The 20,550-nt window shown below is 54.0% G+C and overlaps 1 protein-coding gene across 4 annotated transcripts in view; it reads right to left on the bottom strand.

The window, feature by feature from the left end:
- Nucleotides 1-1,008: 1,008 nt before the first annotated feature.
- Nucleotides 1,009-20,550, bottom strand: part of SLC66A2 (solute carrier family 66 member 2) — a 94,279-nt gene continuing 74,737 nt past the window's right edge. For all 4 annotated transcript variants that reach the window (XM_077135167.1, XM_077135164.1, XM_077135165.1 and 1 more), the window contains 2 exons: nucleotides 18,110-18,326; nucleotides 1,009-2,350 (listed from right to left, as the gene is read on the bottom strand). In XM_077135167.1, the coding sequence (XP_076991282.1) occupies nucleotides 2,143-2,350; nucleotides 18,110-18,326 (425 nt within the window). In that variant the 3' untranslated portion in view covers nucleotides 1,009-2,142. The remainder of the gene's footprint in view (nucleotides 2,351-18,109; nucleotides 18,327-20,550) is intronic.

The following is a 20,550-nucleotide window of genomic DNA, read 5'->3' as shown; positions in this document are numbered from 1 at the left end:
GACCCCCACCCCCATATGCCTGGCAGCCCAGGGTAGGGGGTGGGCTGCCTGCACTCTCGAGTGTGGGACAAGCTGCCCCGTGGCCCCCCTGCCCCGGCCACCCAGACGTGCAGAGCAGCCCCAGCCAGTGGTGGCGCCGGCTCCAAAAACCCTTGTACTCGCTGCCAAGATACACCCAATGCCCGCCCCGTTTAGGGGAAAATGCCCCCCCTTCACACGCACGTGCACACAGCCACACGGAGCTTCTTCCTGGTCGTGTGGAAACCAGGACGGTGAAAGTGGCTGAAAGGAACGGGTGGGGCAGCTGTGGTCCGGCCACGGCACTAAGCGCCAGGGGCTCAGCCACCCTGGGAGCTGGAGCAGCACCTCAATTTCACCCATTTCCAAAGTGCTATCCTTGTTGGAAGGAAGAGCTGTAAAAATAAATACGAGATTTAAGGTTTGGAAGGAAGTCACCATCAAATATTAATTTGATGGGATGTTACACTTCAACACCTTCAATACTCTCATGAAAGAAAAGATTGCTCATACAGTCTTACCACGGACCGGCCTTCGTTTTCCCTTAAAACACTTGCTGAACTTCAAACAGCTTCCGCGGCACGCGGAGTAGGTGGGAAAGAGAAGGTTCTACCTTGGACATGTGACCGGCCCGGGCCAGGCTCCCGGCAGTGGGGCCCGGGATGGGGTGTGGAGGTGGGCGGGGATGGCCAGGACAGGGTGGGGTAGGCAGAGGGAGGGGTGCCTGGGATGGGGGTGGGGGCGGGGATGGAGGTGGACCCTCCCAGATCTGCCAGGAGCTCTGCTCCCCACATCCTGCTGGCCAGCAAGGTCGGGCTGCCCAGCAAGGCGATAGCCGCAGGTCACACAGGTCATGGCACTCCATCCGGGGAGGTGACCACCCCATCCCCAGCCAGGAGACACAGCGCCCCAGGGACTGGGTGGCCAGGGCCTCTGTTCCCTCACCCAGGATCCTTGCCCCACCTGATGTCTGTGTTGCTCGTGAAGACACCAATCGTGGACCGTTTATTGATTTAGCCAGCACAGTTGATAGAGGCCATGACCCACTGAAGTGTAGGGCACAGTCTACAAAGAAACTGCACCTGAATCTTGTGGCCATTTAATTTGGCAGCTGTGGGTGTACAGACCCGCCATTTGTTTTTAAAACTAAACACCTTCAAAGCACCACATGGGCCCACGAGTTGAGTGCCCCACTCACACTTCAGGAGCTTCTGGGGGACATCTTCGGAGGGGGATCTGCTGAGCATGTGGCTGAGCATGGGCACCGCAGCTGTGTCCAGCTGCAAGGCCCACTGAGGGGGGACGCGACCAGTGCCTGCATCACCAGACGGGGCCCCTCAAAGCATGCTGGGCAGGACAGACGGAGTTGCCACACACCCGATGGGGCAGACAGACAGCGGACGGACAGTGGATGTACACCCGATGGATGGTGGATGGACACTTGATGGACAGCAGACAGATGAGGGCAGAGGCTCATGTGGCTGGAACGCTGCCCTCAGCCTCTGTAGGGTCGCACAGGGAGCTCAGCGCAGCCGCAGGCCATGGGCTCTGGAGCCCGGGGCAAGGATGCCCAGATGGCAGGGACAGGGGGACAGAGGAACCCTGCCCTGGAAGATGCAGGGCAGGGCTATGTCCTGCAGGTGCACACAGCGCTGCAGCAAAGGGGGACACACCAGGTGATCCCCCCAACTGTCTCCCCCCCCAGCAGCCCCTTGGATCAGAACCCAGGGCTTCTCCTAGGCAGGGCCGCCTGTGCATCCCGGGGGTGTCAGGCCAGAGTCTCCCAGGGAAAAGCCTGGAGGAGGGGCATCTGGACCCACTGACCAAGCCCCCGTCCACAGGAGCCCCCCAAACTCCAACTGTGGTCACATAAATACGTTGTGTAAAAGGCATTAGTACAGCTGCTCTCCACCGGTCCAAGACGCGCCCTTAGGCATCCTCCAACCACACCCGACCGCACGTCCTCTGCCCCCTGCGGAGGTGATTCTCCAAGGAGCAGGCAGTGCGCATTGGGGGGCGAGCCTCGGAGGCGCGCGGTGGGCGGAGACAGTCGGGGGCGCACACGGCCCTCCTCTCACCCCGCCGGGCTGTCGTCTCCCTGCGGGAGGGCGGCCCCGAGCGTCCTCAGAGGGCCTTGGCGCTGGCAGGGTGCGCCGCATGGGGCGTCGGCTTCGGGGGGCGCCGGGCATAGGCGTGGGCCTGCAGCAGAATGGCCAGGTCCACGAGCACCTGCAGCAGGCCGCACACGGAGAACTGCAGCGGCGCACGGTGCAGCAGAAAGTAGGCCGTCTTGAAGGCGTCGCCGCTGGCCCACATGAGTACCATCTTGATGCTGGGGAGACAGGGGCAGAGGGTCAGTGCAGGGACTGCGGGGGCAGAGGCCACGCCCCCCCCCCCCCCCCCCCCCCCCGGCACTCACCCAGGAGCACAGCCCAGCGCCTGCAGCCCCAGGGCAGCAGGAGGGACCGGGGGATAGATGCTGCCTCTGGTCCGGCCGAGGCATGGGCTGCAGGCGGGGGCAGGGGAAGGGTGGACACTGGCTGGGGCAGCAAAGAGTCCAAGGCAAGCGGCTGGAGGCCTGAGGGAGCCCGGAGTGGGGGACGGGCCCCCCCGTGGCAGACAACTGCTCGTGGCCTCGCTGCAGCCCCCTGCCCAGCCCAAGTGCACCCTCACCGTCTGCATCCTCCTGACCCAGCAAGGATCCAACACAGAAGGCTCCAGAAGGAACACGCAGGCCAGTGGGACAGAGGCCAGCGAGAGGGGTGGACCCTCCTTCCCCTGAGCTCCTCCCACCCCTGCAGGAGACACCACGCTGCACCCAGGGGTGCTGAGAACAAAGCCAGAGGCCCAAGGATTCGGCACCCCTGCAGAAAGCAGAGGGCCAGACGCTCCTGGGACTCCCGGCCGACCGGATGGTCCTCACACAAACACGCCGAGGTGACCCCGCTCCTGAGCCAGTGCAGAACCCCCCACGGCCCAAGTCTCCCCTCACATTAGTCCTTCAAGGCACATCAAACCATGGGAAACGAACGAGGGACAACTGCCACTCACTGCCACTTGTCCTAGACAACTTCTTCCTTGCACCCAGCATCTAAGACCACAGTAAAGAAAATAAGCCAGTTGTATAACCTATGTTTAAACCCAACACATTTTCCTCTGCAGGTTGAACTTTTCATGGCTTCGGGAGGCTGCCTGGTGGTCAGGGAGGGAGGGCTGCTGACCACTATCCCCGGGTGACCCAGCCTGGCCGGCCTCATCAGTCCAGATCGCCCAGCAGCAGGCAGGAAGCAGCAGGCACTGGAGCGTTGCTCGGTGGCTCCTCCTCTCCCTCCCAGCCCCGGGCAGAGGCAGAGCGCTTTCCCGCCCTTGGCACATGGCTGGGTGAGCTTTTTCAGGGGTCAGTACTTGGGAAAATGGCAAGCCACAGGGCAGGGGCGCTACCATACAGCCTGTCCATGCTCAGGTTCTCCGCATCTTAAGCATTGTATTTGGCTTGCAGTGTTGGCTCACAGCATTTCGGAGTTCTTTTGAATTAGTTGATGACCTGTTCTCTATAAAAAGGAAAAAATCCAGATTTCTGGCTTCCTTTGAAAAAGCTGTTTTTCAGATTTTAAATGATGAACGGGATGTTTTTAGTAGGTAAAGGCCTGTGCGGGTTGCTGGTTGCTCCTGGTGGCTCCTGCAAGGAGAGGTCTGCTGGTACAGCTCAGGCCGTGGGGCATGGGGCTGCCACCCGGGACCACGCCCGATGTCTGCTTCCACCCCTCTCCTGCCCTGGTCTTCCCCTTCTTCGTCGCTCTTGCTACAGGTTTATCGATGTTTATGATCCTTCCAGCTTTAGGTTTACTTGCTGTTTATTTTTGTTTGCTTTCAGTTTCACGGGTTTCTGCTTTCTTTATTGTTTCCTCCATTCTGCTTGCTTTGGGTTTATTTTGCATTTCATTTCCCAGCTTCTTAAGGTGAAAGCTGTGGCCGGCCTCCCAGGTGCTTGGCACTCTGACTGCTCCCAGAGCACAGAGCAGCACAGGCCCCGCCCTGGTCTGAGAGAGTCCCCCCCCCCCACTGTAGACCAGAAAGGGGGGTCCCCAGGGCTCTTCCCACCGATGCCCGGGCACAGCTCTGGGGCTCAGGAACAGGAGGTCCAGGCTGGCACACGTGGGGGTGCAAGTTTGGGCGCCCCCACCCTGTGCCAGCCCCTTGGCTGTGTGTGCTCAGGCAGCTGGCCCGGTGCCCTGTCCAGGGACCTATGGCAGGCTGGGGAGACGTGCCTGGCAGGCATCTCCTGGCCCCGCTGTCTCCCCTGCTGTGCAAGGGCTGATGTTCTCTCTCAGGCCCCTGTGGGTCTCTGACTCGCTTAACCCTGCAAGAATGTGGCTGAGAAGGAGGAGGGAGCAGCTTGCTGTGGGGGGATTTTGTACAAGGGGTGTATGACCTGCAAGGCCAGGCACCTTCCCCACTCTCCAAAGCCCTGTCTTCCCTCTGTGGATTCTGCCTGCACAGAGGCAGCAGCACAGATCCTAAGAGACAAGCAGCAGAAGAGATGGATCAGCCTGTGAAGCGTTCAGCATCGGGCTCAGCAGCCAGCTCCTGGCGTGCTGCAGGGCCACTGAGAGAGCCTGGACACAGGTCTGCCAAGACGAGCAGAAAGCAAGAGTAGGGGAGCAGGTGGGGCCTGAGGCCTGGCAGGGGCACAGGGTTAATGGTCAGATTTCGAACCCCAGGGTGAATTGCAGAGGCCATGGAGGACAAGAGCAGGGAACGGAGCTCTGACATGCTGGAGAAGGGGGCTGGCCGATGAAGTGCAGTTTAATCAAACCCACAGCTGCGGCCAAAAGTGGGTCACAACTGTCAGATGAGCCAACGGCACGAGGCACTGGCTTCCGGGAGAGACGCCAAGGCCTGGCAGCGGCCAGACAAGCCCCTCTGGACCTGTCCAGTGGCCTGTGCTGCCAGGATAGGGCGGGCAGAGCTCTCGGCAGCTCGCAGGGCTCCCTGTTCTGAGGGAGCTTTCCAAGGAGAAGCTCAGAGAAGCACTGGAGAGGTTTGCACAAGGCCGGGAGGCAGAGAGAGGCCCAAGATGCCAGTGGAGCTGGAGAGGTGAGTGTGCAGTTTCGTTTCATAGAACCAAACTTTAAGGAATTTTTAACAGTGGTCTCAAGACCCTCTCTCCAAAAGCCAAGCAACCAACCACTGCCAATGGACTGCCAGGAGAGCTGTCCCACAGAGGCTGGTAGAGCAGGGGCCATGCAGGTCCTGCCAATCTGGGGCCTAGGGACAGAGGCAAGAAATGGGACCACCCCAATTTCATGGTCTCAGATGTCCCTGGAAGAGCAAAGAAGGGTCACCCCGGCTCCCCCACCCCAGGCCTTCACACTGGGCTCTTCCAGAGGCCCGCCCCGCCCCGCCCCGCTGGCTGGCGTGCAGCCTGGGAGAGCTCCCCCCGCAGCGAGATCAACCCGGGCAGGACAGGCCTCAGGGCCGGCGGGTTTTGCCGGAGGGTCTCGACTGTTGGGGGAGCCATGGAAGGTGGAAACACAAACGGCTGCGCCCCCCGCCCCACACCCTCCCACCCCCACAACGCAGTGCAATGCCCACGGCCTTTTACACTTCACCTTCTCCCAATCCTCAGAGGATTTTTTTTTTTGGTCACATGGACTAAGCTATAATTTAAGGCACATTTAAGCTGTATTTAAGCTTAATGTCCCCTTATTCCAAAACCTTACAAGAAAACCAAATGAGGAATAGAACAAGTGAAACACATACAAATCCTTGCAGCAAACCAAAGGCAAGCGGAAAAGGGGAAATGGGGCAATGGGGGAGAATTTCTAGGCTCTTGGTTTCCTTTCCTGCTGGAGCCACTGCTGGGGCAGTTGCCCTGACAGGGGCCAGCCCCATTTCCACGCTGTATTAACTCAAAACAGCTTCCAAAACATCTCTGATGAAACACAGCAAGCCAAGTGTCCAAACAGAGAGAAGGCTTTCCTTTCCAGTGTAAAATCAGGGGAGCCTGGGAGGGAGGTGGGCGGGGCCGGGGAGGGCGGGCGGGACAGGTAGGGGGAGAGAGCCGGCTCTGGCCCTGGCTCTGCCCAGCTGTTCCGGGCTGCCGGCCCCTCCGGCTGTGCCCCCAGCTCAGGGCACCCCCACATCAGGATGAAAGTCCCCTGGGACTCAGCTCGGAGCCTCTAAACTGCTCCGCCTTCAATGGTAACCGAGAACTGCAGCCAACCGCAGCTCGTTTTCAAATTGGTTTAATTGTGAGTCTAAATAGATGGCACCAAGGGGCTCCAAAATGGGTGCATTACCACTGCGAGGAAAGAAATTGCAAGAACCTCAACTACTGTTTCTTTTTATCTAGAGAAACCAGAAATCAAGCATTTTAAAACTAAATTTAAGACTTCCGGAGAAGATGGCGGCTTAGTAAGACGCGTGGGTCTTAGTTCCTCCTCCAGAAAAGCAACTAAAGAAAGAGAAACAATACGAAACAGCTCCCGGAGTCACGACAGAGACCAAAAAGACAGCGTACCCCATTCTGGAACAGCTGAACGGGCAGGAAGAATCTGCTGCGGTGAGATACCCGAGGGGCGCGCGTTTTCCCAGCCGGGGCGGCTGGCGACTGGGGTCCCCTCCACGCACGTGGCTCCCCGGTCTGACTGGGAACGTTGGATAGCGGGGCCCTCCCGTCACGCTTGGCGTTTCGGGCCAGCTGGGCAATTAGGACCGGCACTCTCCCAAGCCGTGGCGGCCAGCGACCCCCGCCTCCACGCGCGGTTTCCTGGGCCGACTGCCGTGCAGACAGACGAGCGCCACAAGCGCCACCTACTGGGCAGGAAAAGAAAAACAGAGCCCAGAGATTTCACAGAAAAACCTTTCAACCAGCTGGGTCCCACACCCAGGGAAATCTGATCAAATGCCCAGACACCAGCAGAAAATAATGGATGACGCTCGGAAAATTGAAGATATGGCCCAGTCAAAGGAACAAACCAATAGTTCAAATGAGATACAGGAGCTGAGACAACTAATGCTGAATATACGAACAGAAATGGAAAAACTCTTCAACAACCAAATCAATAAATTGAGGGAGGACATGAAGAAGACATGGGCTGAACAAAAAGAAGAAATAGAAAATCTGAAAAAACAAATCACAGAACTTATGGGAGTGAAGGACAAAGAAGAAAAAATGGAAAAAACAATGGATACCTACAATGGTAGATCTAAAGAGACAGAAGCTACAATTAGTGAACTGGAGGATGGAACATCTGAATTCCAAAAAGAAACAGAAACTATAGGGAAAAGAATGGAAAAACTTGAGCAGGGGATCAGGGAACTGAATGACAATATGAAGCGCTCAAATATACATGTTGTGGGTGTCCCAGAAGGAGAAGAGAAGGGAAAAGGAGGAGAAAAACTAATGGAAGAAATTATCACTGAAAATTTCCCAACTCTTATGAAAGACCTAAATTTGCAGATCCAAGAAGTGCAGCGCACCCCAAGGAGAATAGACCCAAATAGGCGTTCTCCAAGACACTTACTAGTTAGAATGTCAGAGGTCAAAGAGAAAGAGAGGATCTTGAAAGCAGCAAGAGAAAAACAATCTGTCACATACAAGGGAAACCCAATAAGACTATGTGTAGATTTCTCAGCAGAAACCATGGAAGCTAGAAGACAGTGGGATGATATATTTAAATTACTAAAAGAGAAAAACTGCCAACCAAGACTCCTATATCCAGCAAAATTGTCCTTCAAAAATGAAGGAGAAATTAAAACATTTATAGACAAAAAGTCACTGAGAGAATTTGTGACCAAGAGACCAGCTCTGCAAGAAATACTAAAGGGAGCACTAGAGTCAGATAAGAAAAGACAGAAGAGAGAGGTATGGAGTAAAGTGTAGAAAGAAGGAAAATCAGATATGATATATATAATACAAAAGCCAAAATGGTAGAGGAAAATATTATCCAAACAGTAATAATACTAAAAGTTAATGGACTGAATTTCCCAATCAAAAGACATAGAATGGCAGAATGGATTACGACCCAGCAGTACCACTGCTAGGTATCTACTCAAGGGACTTAAGGGCAAAGACACAGACGGACATTTGCACACCAGTGTTTATAGCAGCATTATCTACAATTGCAAAGAGATGGAAACAGCCAAAATGTTCATCAACAGACGAGTGGCTAAACAAACTGTGGCGTATACCTACGATGGAATATTATGCAGCTTTAAGACAGACTAAACTTATGAAGATGTAATAACATGGATGGACCTAGAGAACATTATGCTGAGTGAGTCTAGCCCAAAACTAAAGGACAAATACTGTAAGGTCCCACTGATGTGAACCGACATTCGAGAATCAGCTTGGAATATATCATTGGTAACAGAGACCAGCAGGAGTTAGAAACAGGGTAAGATAATGGGTAATTGGAGCTGAAGGGATACAGACTGTGCAACAGGGCTAGATACAAAAACTCAAAAATGGACAGCACAATAATACCTAAGTGTAATGTAACTATGTTGGAACACTGAATGAAGCTGCACCTGAAATATGGTTTTTTGTTTGTTTGTTTGTGTGTTTGTATCTTTTGTTTTTGTTTTTTTTCTTTTCCCTTTTTATATATATATATATATATTATTAGTATTATTATTTTAATTCTCTTCTCTATATTAACATTCTGTATCTTTTTCTGCTGTTTTGCTAGTTCTTTTCCTAAATCGATGCAAATGTACTAAGAAATGATGATCATACATCTATGTGATGATACTAAGAATTACTGAGTGCATTTGTAGAATGGAATGATTTCTAAATGTTGTGTTAATTTCTTTTCTTTTTTTTGATTAATAAAAAAATTAAAAATAAATAAATAAATAATAGGGGGAACAAATGCTAAAATAAATTTAGTTTGAAATGCTAGTGATCAATGAAAGCGAGGGGTAAGGGGTATGGTAGGTATAATCTTTTTTTTTTCTTTCTTATGTTCATTTTATTTCTTTTTCTGAATTAATACAAATGTTCTAAGAAATAATGAATATGCAACTGAGTGATGATATTGTGAATTATTGATTATATATGTTGATGTTTTATTTGGTTTGTTAATTTTTAAATTAATAAATAAATTAAAAAAACAAAAACAAAAAACAAAAAAATAAGGAATAGGGGAACAAATGTTAAAATAAATTTAATTTGAAATGCTAGTGATAAATGAAAGTGAGGGGTAAGGGGTATGGTATGTATAATCTTTTTTTATGTTCTTGTTTTATTTCTTTTTTGTTGAATTGATGCAAATGTTCTATGTGATGATATTGAAAATTACTGAATATATATGTAGAACAGAATTATATGTTAATGTTTTTGTCCTTAATTTTTTCAATTAATAAATAAATTAAAAAAAAAAAAAACTAAATTTAAAAGCACATGTCCATAATTTATAGGAACCTGCGTTTTGCTGCGGTGTGTGCTCCAGGCTGGGGGTTGCATCCCTAGCAAACCCCGCAAACCCTGGAGGATCGGTCAGACCCTGGTGTGCCCCACGTGAAGGGGTGCCCACGTGGGGAGGGTGCCCACGGTGGGGAGGGGTGCCTGCAGGGGGGGAGGGGTGCCTTGGTGGGGCGGCTGTGGGCAGTGCCCCCAGGTGGCGAGCAGCACTGGGAACGGCACACAGCCCCGCTCACAGGCTCAGGAGGCCTGCCACCCGCCCTGGCCCCGCTCGGAACCGACCCCCCGGGTTCACCGCCAAAGCCGCTGGGCGCAGGGCGGGGCCTGTGGACTTGACTCCAGTGCAGGAGGCGCGGCTTAGCTCCACACCTAGAGTCAGGGAGGAACTGCCCAAGAGGTCAACTCTCCTTCTTCCCTCCCAGGGCGCAAAGGGGCCTTACCCTCAGCAAACCCGGGAGGGAGGGAAGGCAGGGGAGAGGGCAGGGGGGAAGAAGGAGGGGAGGGGAAGGCAGGAGGAAAGGAGGGCAGGGGGAAGGGGGAGGGGGAGGGAAAGGGCGTCCAGAGCCCGGCCTTCACCATCCAGGGTCCAGCGTGACAGCTGTCCCTCCCACGGCTGGGCCCATCTCTCCCTCAGGAAGGAGCTCCTGAGTTAGCAGCCAATGCCCAGAACTCAGAGAATCTAGTGCATGAGGCCAGTTTGGGGGTACAGGAAGGGAAATTTGTGGGCTTCATTCTTCCAGCGTGGGCAGGGGCTGTGCAGTCTGGGGCTCCCTCCTGCACCCCCTTGCACATCCCCGAGTGCAGCTCGCACCTCTGAAGGCCCCTTCCTGACTCCTCCCTTCTTCTCCCACTGTTTAACCGGCCCCCTTACCTCATGAGCTCCCACATTTTCCTTCTAACTATCCAGTCCCCAAGGTTCCCTAGCCCCATCCAGAGGGCTGCCCTCTCCTGTCTGGCTCCACCTGGCTGGCCGCCCTGCCCACCCAGTCTTCCCAACTCCCCAAGAACCCACACCCAGCTTGCTAACCTCCTGGCACCCCTCATCCCCACCTCAAACCTGACCAAGGCCTTCTCCTTCCCATCTCACCCACAAGTCAGAACCCACCCACACATCTCCCAGAGGAGGTCCTTGGGTGGGGCAACGGTCTTCTCGATATGGCAGGCAACCAAAAGGAAAGCAGATAAACTGGACTTGTCAAATCAAATGACAAACTTTGGCTGCAAATAATTCCATCAAGAAAGTAAAAAGTCAGTCTGCAGAATGGGAGAAATTTTTGCTAACCATAGAGCTAATAAGAACTCCTACAACTTAACAACAAAAAGACAATCCAGTTTAAAACAGGGCTTAAACAGACATTTCTCCAAAGAAGATATTCAAACGGCCAACAAGGAGGCAAAGCTGTTCCACGTCAAATAAGAGCCAGAGAGACGCGGCTGCACAGCCACGGGCATGGCGGGGATTTGAAAGTGGAAGCAGGCAGGGTGGGTGTGGGTGTAAAAGTGTCGCCTGTGAAAACCCGTCTGACAGGTCCTCGGAAAGCTAAACATCGACTGACCACATGGCCCAGCCACTCCACACCTGGAAGTGAAACACACTTCCAGGAGGAACTCGTGCATGCGCGTGCTCACAGCTGCCACAACAGCCCCAAGAAGTGAGCACCCCAGGGTCCATCAGCTTGGACTGGTAAACACAGTGTAGGATCTGCACACACTGTCCACACAGGGAAACACTGTCATAAGAAGGAATCAGGTTGTGGTGCCTGCCACAACACACGAGTTCGGAAAGTGTTGTACCGGCTTGAAGTAAGCCAAACACAAAAGGATAAATATCACACGGGTCCCCTTTCGTGAAACATCTAGAAAGCACGAACTCAGAGAAGGAAAGCTGATTGCTGGTTGCCTAGGGTGGGGGAAACTGGGGGGAAATGGGGAGAGGTGGCTAATGGGGTGAAGCTATTGTAACATCAGTTTGTGTGGACGGCTGTACACTAAAAACCACGGAGTTGTACACTCCATGGGGGAATGTACGTATGTGAGTTATAATCTCAGTAAAGGTATCTTTTTAAAGTCCCAGGCCTTTAGTTGTTGCAGACTTCCTCTTATATTGTGCTCACTCAGACTTTTCTTTATTTTTGCACTTAATCTTGCCCATTAAGGGGGTCTAGAATCCTCTACTTGCAGAATTCTGGGGCACCTGTTACGTGTCAAAGACGGAATAAAGAAGGGTGGGGAGATGCAGGCATTCCCCAGGCAGGCGAGACTGACGTGACGTCTGCGCCCTCGGACGTGCCCCACACCTCCGCGGCCTACCCCGAGCCCAAGCACCCGAGGGCCGTGGCTGGGGCTGAGCTGGGGGCTCCAGGACAGCTGAGGACACACATGGCCCAAGGCGGGCCCCTTCCCCACATCCTCCTCAGGCCTGGCCCAGGGCCCTGCCCCCTGCCCCCCGCCACCGGGTTCCTGCATTTCTAATGGCTGCCCGGGGACATTCCCGCTCGGACATTCCCGCTCTCAATCATCATCTGCTCCACGGCTGACAGCTTCTCAGGTGGCTTCCCCCTCTCTGCACCCTCCTGGCTCTTTAGTAATAGCTTGTTAGGAAATAGTCTTCAAATTACGTTAAAAGTGAGGAGGAAGAATGCAAATATTCTTACAGAATTTGCCTTTTGGATTTTTCCTGCCTTAATTAGTGAGGTTATTTTAAAAGCCTCATCATCTTTTATCACTGATTCAGATGCCACAACTGCTTAATATTTTTTTAAAGGGAAATCATTATTCAAAAATAACTATGGTGGTTACAAGAAAGCTTCTGCTCCAACAGATGAAATGTGCATGTGTGCAGTGTGCACACGTGTGTACATGTATATCTGTGTGTACATCTGTGTGCATGTATGTATATGCACTGTATGAGCGCACGCATGTGTGCATGTCTGTGAGTTGTGTGCACATGTGTGTGTGCTTATGCCTGCACGTGCACCCTGGAAGCATGTGGCACGGCTTTCCAGGAAGCCTCTAAAGTCACAATGTATGTGGCAGAAAGGTCCCAGGGCCTCGCACCCCTCCAGTGCTGGGTCCCCACGGCTTCCTCTTTGTTAAGATGAATGCCACACAAACATCTAGTGCCTTCTGTGCTCACGATGCCCCCGCCACCTTTCTCCGGTTTCAGGGCTTTCTCAGCACTTGGGAAGTATACCCCACATCCATCTACAGTCAGCCCTTCCTCCTCAGGAAGGGCTGTCTCGGCAGCGTGGCCTGTTCTAGACACGGCAGCGCTCGGCACCTCTGTGCCTGGCCTCGGGTACAGCCTGGTGTGTGGCTCGCCCGGGGACAAGTGCCAGGACGTCACCTGTGGACACATCGCTCCTTGGTGGGGGGCAGGGTCGCTGGGCCCCGCGGGGTGGGGGGAGGTCTCCTGGCCACCTGGTACCCTCAGCGCCCCAATGACTTTCTGTCCACCCGGGGCTGGCCCCACGCCCCATGCGGGTCTAGGCACCGCCCCCACCTCAGGTCCGCAGTGGAAGAGGAGATGTTTCATGCTGTCACCCTTCGGACTTCTATTACCACTTCCTGTTGAAGCAGGGTTTTTACGGGTGTGTAAGCATCACACGCGTGGACACATTTTACATGTGTGACGTGGAACCCTGCAGCGCAGTGCCGGGCAAGGGGGTGACGCGCCAACCCCACCCAGCACCCCCGCCCGCTGCGGCCGCCCCTGACGGTGCAGGGTGGGCCCTGGGGGGAAGAGCCACGTCGGGGAAGGGCGTCTGCCTGGGGGTCGGCAGGGAGGGGCTCACGCCGGGGCCTGTGGGGATGGTGGGGACCCCGACGCTGCTCCTCGGGGCCAGGCCCCTTTCGTCTGAGCCCCAGTTTCCCCGTCCCCGGCAGAGGCTTGGTCAGGAGCGCTGGCCCCGCGCAGAGGCACGACAGCCTGCGCAGACAGACAGCGCTCCTGGCGGGGGCGAGGCTCGGACCTGGGGGCCCTGGTTCCCATAGCGCCCGGTCTTCCCCTCTGTCCGTCAGGCCGAGGACCCCGCCCCCGTGCCCGGACACCACCAGCCACCCCTCCCAGCCCGGGCATGCCATCCCTGCCGTCTGAGGTTTTGGAGGAAAGGCCCCCAACCCCTGGCAGCTGGACCCTGAAGCCCTGGGTGGGGCCGGGCTGAAGGTTAGGTCCCAGGAGCAGGACGCACGGGGAGGGGAGGGGCCCGGCGAGCGCCAGAGGAGGGGGAGGGCGAGCACAGTGGGGGCAGCTCTGTGATCGAGAGAAAAACCAGCTCAAGGCAGCAAGAAACAGCAAGCTCAGCTAGCAGGAGACCCCTCCCACTGCCAAATTCAGAGGTGCTTAAAGGCCCACAAGGTGGGAACAAGAGATTTCAGGGAGGGACAAGCAAAGAAGTGGGCCAGGCGGATGCCCTACTTGATTCCAAAATGTTCCCCGAAGGCCGAGGGCAGGAGACGACCTCAGGTGGCCCTGTTCCCTACCAGGTCCCCAAGAGGCATCTGTGGTGTAGGAGCCCGTGCAGGGGGTGGGCCCCGCACCCTCTCCCTCAGCTGACCAGCCCCAGGCCCAAGCTGCACGGCAGCCCATGGCAGGGGGTGGGGGGTTCTAGAATCAAGGTCTTCACAGAGCCCCCCAGGCTGACCGAAAGGACACTGGGCAGTGGTTCAACCCACACAAGAAGCAGCGAGTAGCAGAGGGTAACAAGAGATGAAATGTAAAAGGCAGTACTGACTTACTTCCTCATACCTGATCTGGAAGAGCTGCATTAGCAGGAATTATAAAACTGCTAATGGGCAACAATGCACCATGTAGTGCACGTGACCCAAACAGCCAAAGCCTGGGGAGAGAATGCAGCCACCGGGCAGCGTGATGGGACTGCGGAAATCAGGATACGAATCCAGAGGAGACTGTTATAAATTAAGATGGTAGATATAACCTCCAGGGCAACCGCTAAGAAATGACTTAAAAATAGAGTAAAAGAAATGACAAGGAAATGATAAGAAATTTGGAGAATTCACACATATAAAAATCAAATAACACAATTCGTGAAATAAGAAATCACGAGGGAAATTAGAAAATTTGGGATGAATGAAAGCAAAACGCTACATACCAGAACTTATGGTATGCAGGGGAAAAAGTACTTACAAGCAAATTTATAGCTGTAAGTACCTATATTAAAAAAAAAAGTCCCCAAAACAGTAATTTAACATTCCACTTTAAGAAATTAGAAGAAAAAGAGAAAACTGAATTGAAAGCCTGAAAATCATGAAGACTAGAGTGGAAATAAGTGAAACAGAGAACAGGAAATCAGTAGAGAAAAAAAATCAGTCAAACCACAAGTTGGTTGTTTGAAAACATCATCAAAATTGACAAATATTTTGCTGAACTGCCCAAGAGAAAAGAAAGATAATTCGAAGTACTAAAATCAAGAATGAAAAAAGGGGACATTAATAAAGATCTTACAGAAATAAAAAGGATTATAAGGGACTATTAGGAAGAATCATAGGCTAACAAATCAGATAACCTAGACAAAATGGACAAATTCATTGAAAGACACACAAAAATCAATAAATTTAAGACACCCAATTAATAGAATCACAAGAACCATATGATCATTTCAGCAGATGGAGAAAAAGCATATGAAAAAACCAAAACCCTTCATGATAAAAATTCAACAAACCAGGCAGAGAGTAAATGTCTGATCTGCCTTCGAGGTGGCGCCCAAGGGCTGCCCCGGGAGGCCAGGCACGGGCTGGGTGCCCCTCTCAGCTCCTAGAGGGCTGGCCAGGGCAGCAAGGCACGAAAAAGAAAGGAAAAGCATCCGGATGAGAAAGCAAGAGTAAATCCATTTCTATTTGAAGATGTCATGATCTTGTACTTAGAAAGTCCTAAGGAATTCACTGAAAACCTATTAGAACTAATTAAAAAGTTCAGGAAGGCTTGCCATACAAGATCAACATACAAGAATCCATTGTATTTCTACACCCTTGCAATGAGCAATCCAGAAACAAAATTAGAACTATAATTTAAAATAGCTTCAAAAATAATAAAATAGTTAGGGATAAATGTAACCAGAAAAAGCACAGTACACTGGAAAGTATAAAAAGCTACTGAAAGAAATTTCAGAAAACCCAAAGAAGTGGAAAAACATCCATATTCAAGGAGAGAAACACATAATATTGTTAAGATGGCAGTGGTCCGCAGATCAGGGTGTACACTGAGCACAATCCCAGTGGGCTTTTCCAAAGACAACACCACCCTGAACCTAAAATTTGTCTGGAAACGCAAAGGACCCAGATTGTCCAAAGCAACCTCAGAAAAGGAGGGCAAAATCAAAGCACTCACTTCCCCCTTTCAGAACTCCAGAGCTACATGAATCAAGAGAGTGTGGGGCTGGCCCAAGGACAGACATGCTGACAAAAAGTGCGAGGCCTGGGATGGCTGCTGCCCCCGCCCCCTGCGACCCCCTCCAGGTCAGCCCAGCAGGCCTGGCCATCTGTCCTTCCTCGGGCCCTTCAACCTCCTCACTCTGGTTCTCAGTGTGCGGGTGCAGGGTGCACTGCCCTCTGTGACCACCCCCCTGCCTCCAAAAGTGCGGCTATGTGTGCGTGGGAAATGCTGCCCATGGGACGGAGGTCACCAGGATGGGGGCCGCCAGGCCAGAGGCCTCCCTTGGCCCCTCACCGTGGGCTCACTGCGGCTCAGTGCCCATCTCTAGGGGGACAGCACTGCACAGCCCACAGTGGCCGCTCAAGGAGAAGAGGCTCCTCTGCTGACCGGGGCCAGCACCCGTGTGGAGCCCCTGTCCAGGTCCATCACTGCCAAGGCCCAGTCCTGCCCATCTGGGCGGGTCCCACCTAGATCCTGTATGCTCCCACTTCTCAAAGGTGACGTCCAGAACCAACAATTTCATTCTTTTATTGGCCAACAAACGTTTACTACGTGTGCGCTTTGCAGCGGTGTGCACAGGAGAGCATGTCCTTAGAGCAGCTCCAGCCCTGTGGGTATGGGGCCCAGGCAGGCCCTGACCAGGCCGGGTGGGCTGGTCTCACTGGGACCTGGAGAGAGGGATGAGTCCGAGCGAGAAAAGGCGGCAGGGGCAAGAAGGAAGCCTGGAGTCCCGGAGGGGCAGGGCGAGGTCAGCAGGGCGGAGCCAGGCCCCCGGCAGCTGGTCCCAAGCAGAAGAGGCTGCCTTGATGGTGCCGGATTTGGACACTTTCTCAGCCTCAAGGCTGTGAGCCCATAAATTCCTGTCCTGGGAGCCCACCCCTTGCCTGGTGTCTGCTCCCAGCAGTGCAGTGCTGAGGCACGGGACAGGCGCGGCTGCACACAGTGCAGGCCTGGGGACAGAGTGACAACGTGACATTAGGGCCGCGGTGATGCCATCCCTGAGCCCCGAGGGTCCACTTGGGGGCTGCAGCAGAAGGGCTCCGGTGGGCAGAGGGCCGAGGCGGAGAGGCAGGGAGGCCGTGGCAGCAGGTGGGAGGCCCCCAGACCCTCGGCCTGTGCGACCCTCGGCAGAGCTGTCGGGGACAGGAGGCGCGGTCCGTGAGGGTCTGGGCCCTGACGCGGCTGTAGCCCAGGCCTCTCAGCCCCCCAGGCCAGGCCATGCTGCCCACCCTCTCTGGGTTTCGGGGGCCAGGTATGCGTGGCTTGTGTCCCCCCCCGAAGTGTCCAGGTTTCCCTGCCCTTCCACGAGTGCCAGCCCACAGCCTTGGGCCCTTGTGGTTACTGTGTGACCCTGTCTGCAAAGCCACCTGCCCGCTCTTGCGGGCACCCCACAGCCGCGCCCGGCACTGGGCACCCGGTAGCCACGTCCCGCAGCCACGTCCCGTACCCAGCATCCCGCAGCCACGCCCCGCAGCCAGTGTCCCTCAACTGGCGCCCCACAGCTGTGCCACCGGCAGGCACCTGGCGGGACGGCCCCCAGACCCCAGCCTCCAGTGCACAGAAAAATGAAGGGTGAGGTAGGCATTTTCAGACAAACCCAAAAGGTCTGATTTGCATGCAGCAGCCCCTCGAGGCTCCTTTCTACAAACAGGGAGGGCCCAGGAGCAGGGCACCCATGGCTGCCGGAGGGAAGTTCACGGCAAACAGCCTCACGAGCAGGGCGCACCAGGCCTCGTGCTGGCCCGGGGTGGAGCCAAGGTGCAAAGGGAGCAGCGGGGGAACCCGCAGACCCGCCGCAGAGGCCCTGCCGCCACTGGGACCCACAGCTGGGCGGGCACAGAGGGCAGCAAGCCGGCGGGGGGCAGGGTGGGGGTTGCACAGACGCTGCGTGGGCTGTCGCTGGCCCCTCGCGCCCCAGCTCCTGGCCTGGTCTCCGTGTCAAAGTCACGGAGAGACCGCAATGCCTGGGGGGGCAGCCAGCAGGAAAGTGGGTGCACTTGGGCATCTTGTCACGGTCAGAGAATGAGAAACTTCCAGGGGTGCGGGACATCGGGATTTTAAAGGGGGGGGGGAGGGAAGGTCTGTGTGGGAGACCGCGTTGGCCTGAGGACTGCACAGACATCGTAGGGAGTGGGCATCCCCCCCCACCACAAAGCCAGGCCCTGGGGTGCGGGCTGGGCCGCAGCTCCCACCGCTGCCCCTGCTCTCCCGGCCTCTGGCAGGCTCCGGGTGCGGCCACCGGGCCACAGGGCCGGAACGAGGCGCCCTACCTCATGCCTTCGGTGGAGCGGTGCTGGTAGTTGCGGTAGAGTTGGGGGACGCCCAGCAGGGCCTCAGTGAACACAGCCAGGAAGCCAAGAGTCTCCACAAACAGGGCCGAGTCAATGGACAGGTAGGTGACATAGGCCGCCACACCCGTGAAGGCCAGGACACACTGCACGTAGTCCCCGAAGCTGCTCCAGTGCCAGAAGTGGTGGGGATCGAGATCTAGGGAAGAGGAAAGCGAGTGAGCGGAGGCGGGGAGGGCAGGGGGTGGAGGGTGGAGGGGCGGTAAGAGCAGGGCCCAGAGGGGGGCGAGCAGTCTGCCGTGTTCCACGAACTCTGAGCCTTGCTGTCGATGCTAACTGGGAGGCCACTGCAGTCCACAACCCCCCCTAGAAACCCAAGGCAGAAGCATGCCCGTGGCCCGGCCCACCCTGCATCTCCACCCATGAAGGGCAGTGGGAAGCACATCCTGGCAGGGCCTGTGCTCTCGGCGGTCACTGAAGAGCTGGTGGTGTGTGGCGCTGGCCCCTCGCCCATCACTGTGGCATCCTGAGCCGGTTGGCACCTGTCGCAGGAGGTGGCAACGTGGGGTGCCCCAAAGACAGCACAGTCCCCCCTCAATCCCTGCCTGACAGGCTCGCCTGAGTCCTCATGGACAGCTCTGATGTGAGCCCCTATACCCAATGCCACACCACCAGCCAGAGGACCCACTGCCCGTCCATGCGTGGCTGCAACAAGCACAGGTGGGACAGCTCCTCACCCCCAGCAGCAGGCAGGCGCAGTGGTGCCAGGCCAGTTGAGTGGGCAGCGGCCACTGGGGTGCCACCCTCTTCCCGCCTCGACCCAGCACCTGGCAGCACAGCAGGTCACACACAGTGGGCTGTGGGGTCTTAGTGTCTCCTCTAACCACTGCCTCCTGACCCCAGAGTGCCTGAGGCATGGGGCTGATCAGCAGCTCAACCCTGACCTGGGGGTGACTAGGGGCTACCTGGCACTAAGTCTGGGTTGCTAAGACCATGCCCACGAGGTCTTTGCATCTCAGCAAAGCCTCGGGGCTGCCCAGGCCCCCAGGGCACCGAGCTGCGGAAAGAAAGGGACCGTGACATCCACCAAGTGCGGCTAGAGACAGCTTCCCCCTGAGCCATGAGCCCCACCGGCGTCCCCAGGCTACTGGCACGTTCTCTTGCCAAGGAAGAGGCCCTGGGGTCACTCCCAGCTGAGTGGAACTCCCTCCCCAGGCCCAGCTCCACCAGCTCCAGTGAGGGCAGAGGGCCTGGCACGCAATCTTAATAATAGCAGTTAACTTTCATCCAGCCCCAACTACAGCATCAGACAACATTCTGACTCTCAAAGGTAAAAACTCAGTTTGTGTTCCCCCCAAGTCCAAGGACAGCTCCATTATTATTTCCATATTAGATGGTTCTATTCCCAGAGAGTTCTTACTGCTGTATTCCATAAGCTCGGAAAGTTAAGTAGAGACACAGAAAAGAATATTTTTAAACAATCAAATAAAATAGCAAAGGATGAAAATTAATCTGAGATGAACAATACATCGGATGGAATTACAGAAAATTAGGCAACACAGAAGAAAATATTAATGAGCTTGATGGCAAAGCAACAGAAACTAACCAAAGTGAGACAAAGAAATGAGAATTGTTTAAATGAACAGAGCATCAGTGCACTGCCAGACAATTTCAACAGGCTCAATACATGTGTGATTGGAGTCCCAGAAGGGAAAAGGGGGGAAAAGAAAAAAAATTGAAGAAATAATGATCAAAATTTCTCCAAATTTGTTAAGACCTATGAATAACAACTCTAAGAATGCAAAACACAAGAAACATGAAGAAAGCTGCACGAAGACACCTCATAATCAAACCTCCCCAAACCAGGAATAAAGAGAAAAATGAAAAGGCAGCCACAGAACAACGACCTGCAATACGCACACAAACGCAGATAAGGTGACAGCAGATTTCTCATCAGAAACAGGACAAGAAGACAAAGGAGAACATCTTCAAAGTACTGAAAGAAAAAAACTGTCAGCCTAGAATTCCATACCTAATGAAAATGTCTTTTTAAAATGAAGGCAGTTAAGTGTTTTGACATTTAAAAGCTAAAATAATTAATCACCAGCAGACCTACACTATAAGAGATGTTAAAGGCAGTTCTTTAAGCAGAAGGAAAATGGTAAGAGATGGAACTACAGATCTATACAAAAGAATGAAGAATACTGGAAATGGGAACTAAATGGGCAAATCTATAAGATTTTTTCTTATTATTGAAATTTCTTTAAGAGATAACACTACTAATAAACAAAAACAAGAACGACGTAGTAAGGAGTTTAACATGTAAAGTTAACAGTTAACCCAAGACAACAATTGCACAAAGATGAGCAGAAGAGAAATGTAAGTATGCCATCACTACGTTCTTCTACTACTATTTTACACAC

The sequence above is a fragment of the Tamandua tetradactyla genome, chromosome 18 (genome assembly GCF_023851605.1).
Source record: "Tamandua tetradactyla isolate mTamTet1 chromosome 18, mTamTet1.pri, whole genome shotgun sequence".
NCBI lineage: Eukaryota > Metazoa > Chordata > Mammalia > Pilosa > Myrmecophagidae > Tamandua > Tamandua tetradactyla.
Note: the sequence above shows the minus strand (reverse complement) of the source record. Positions and strands in the feature narration are given on the sequence as shown.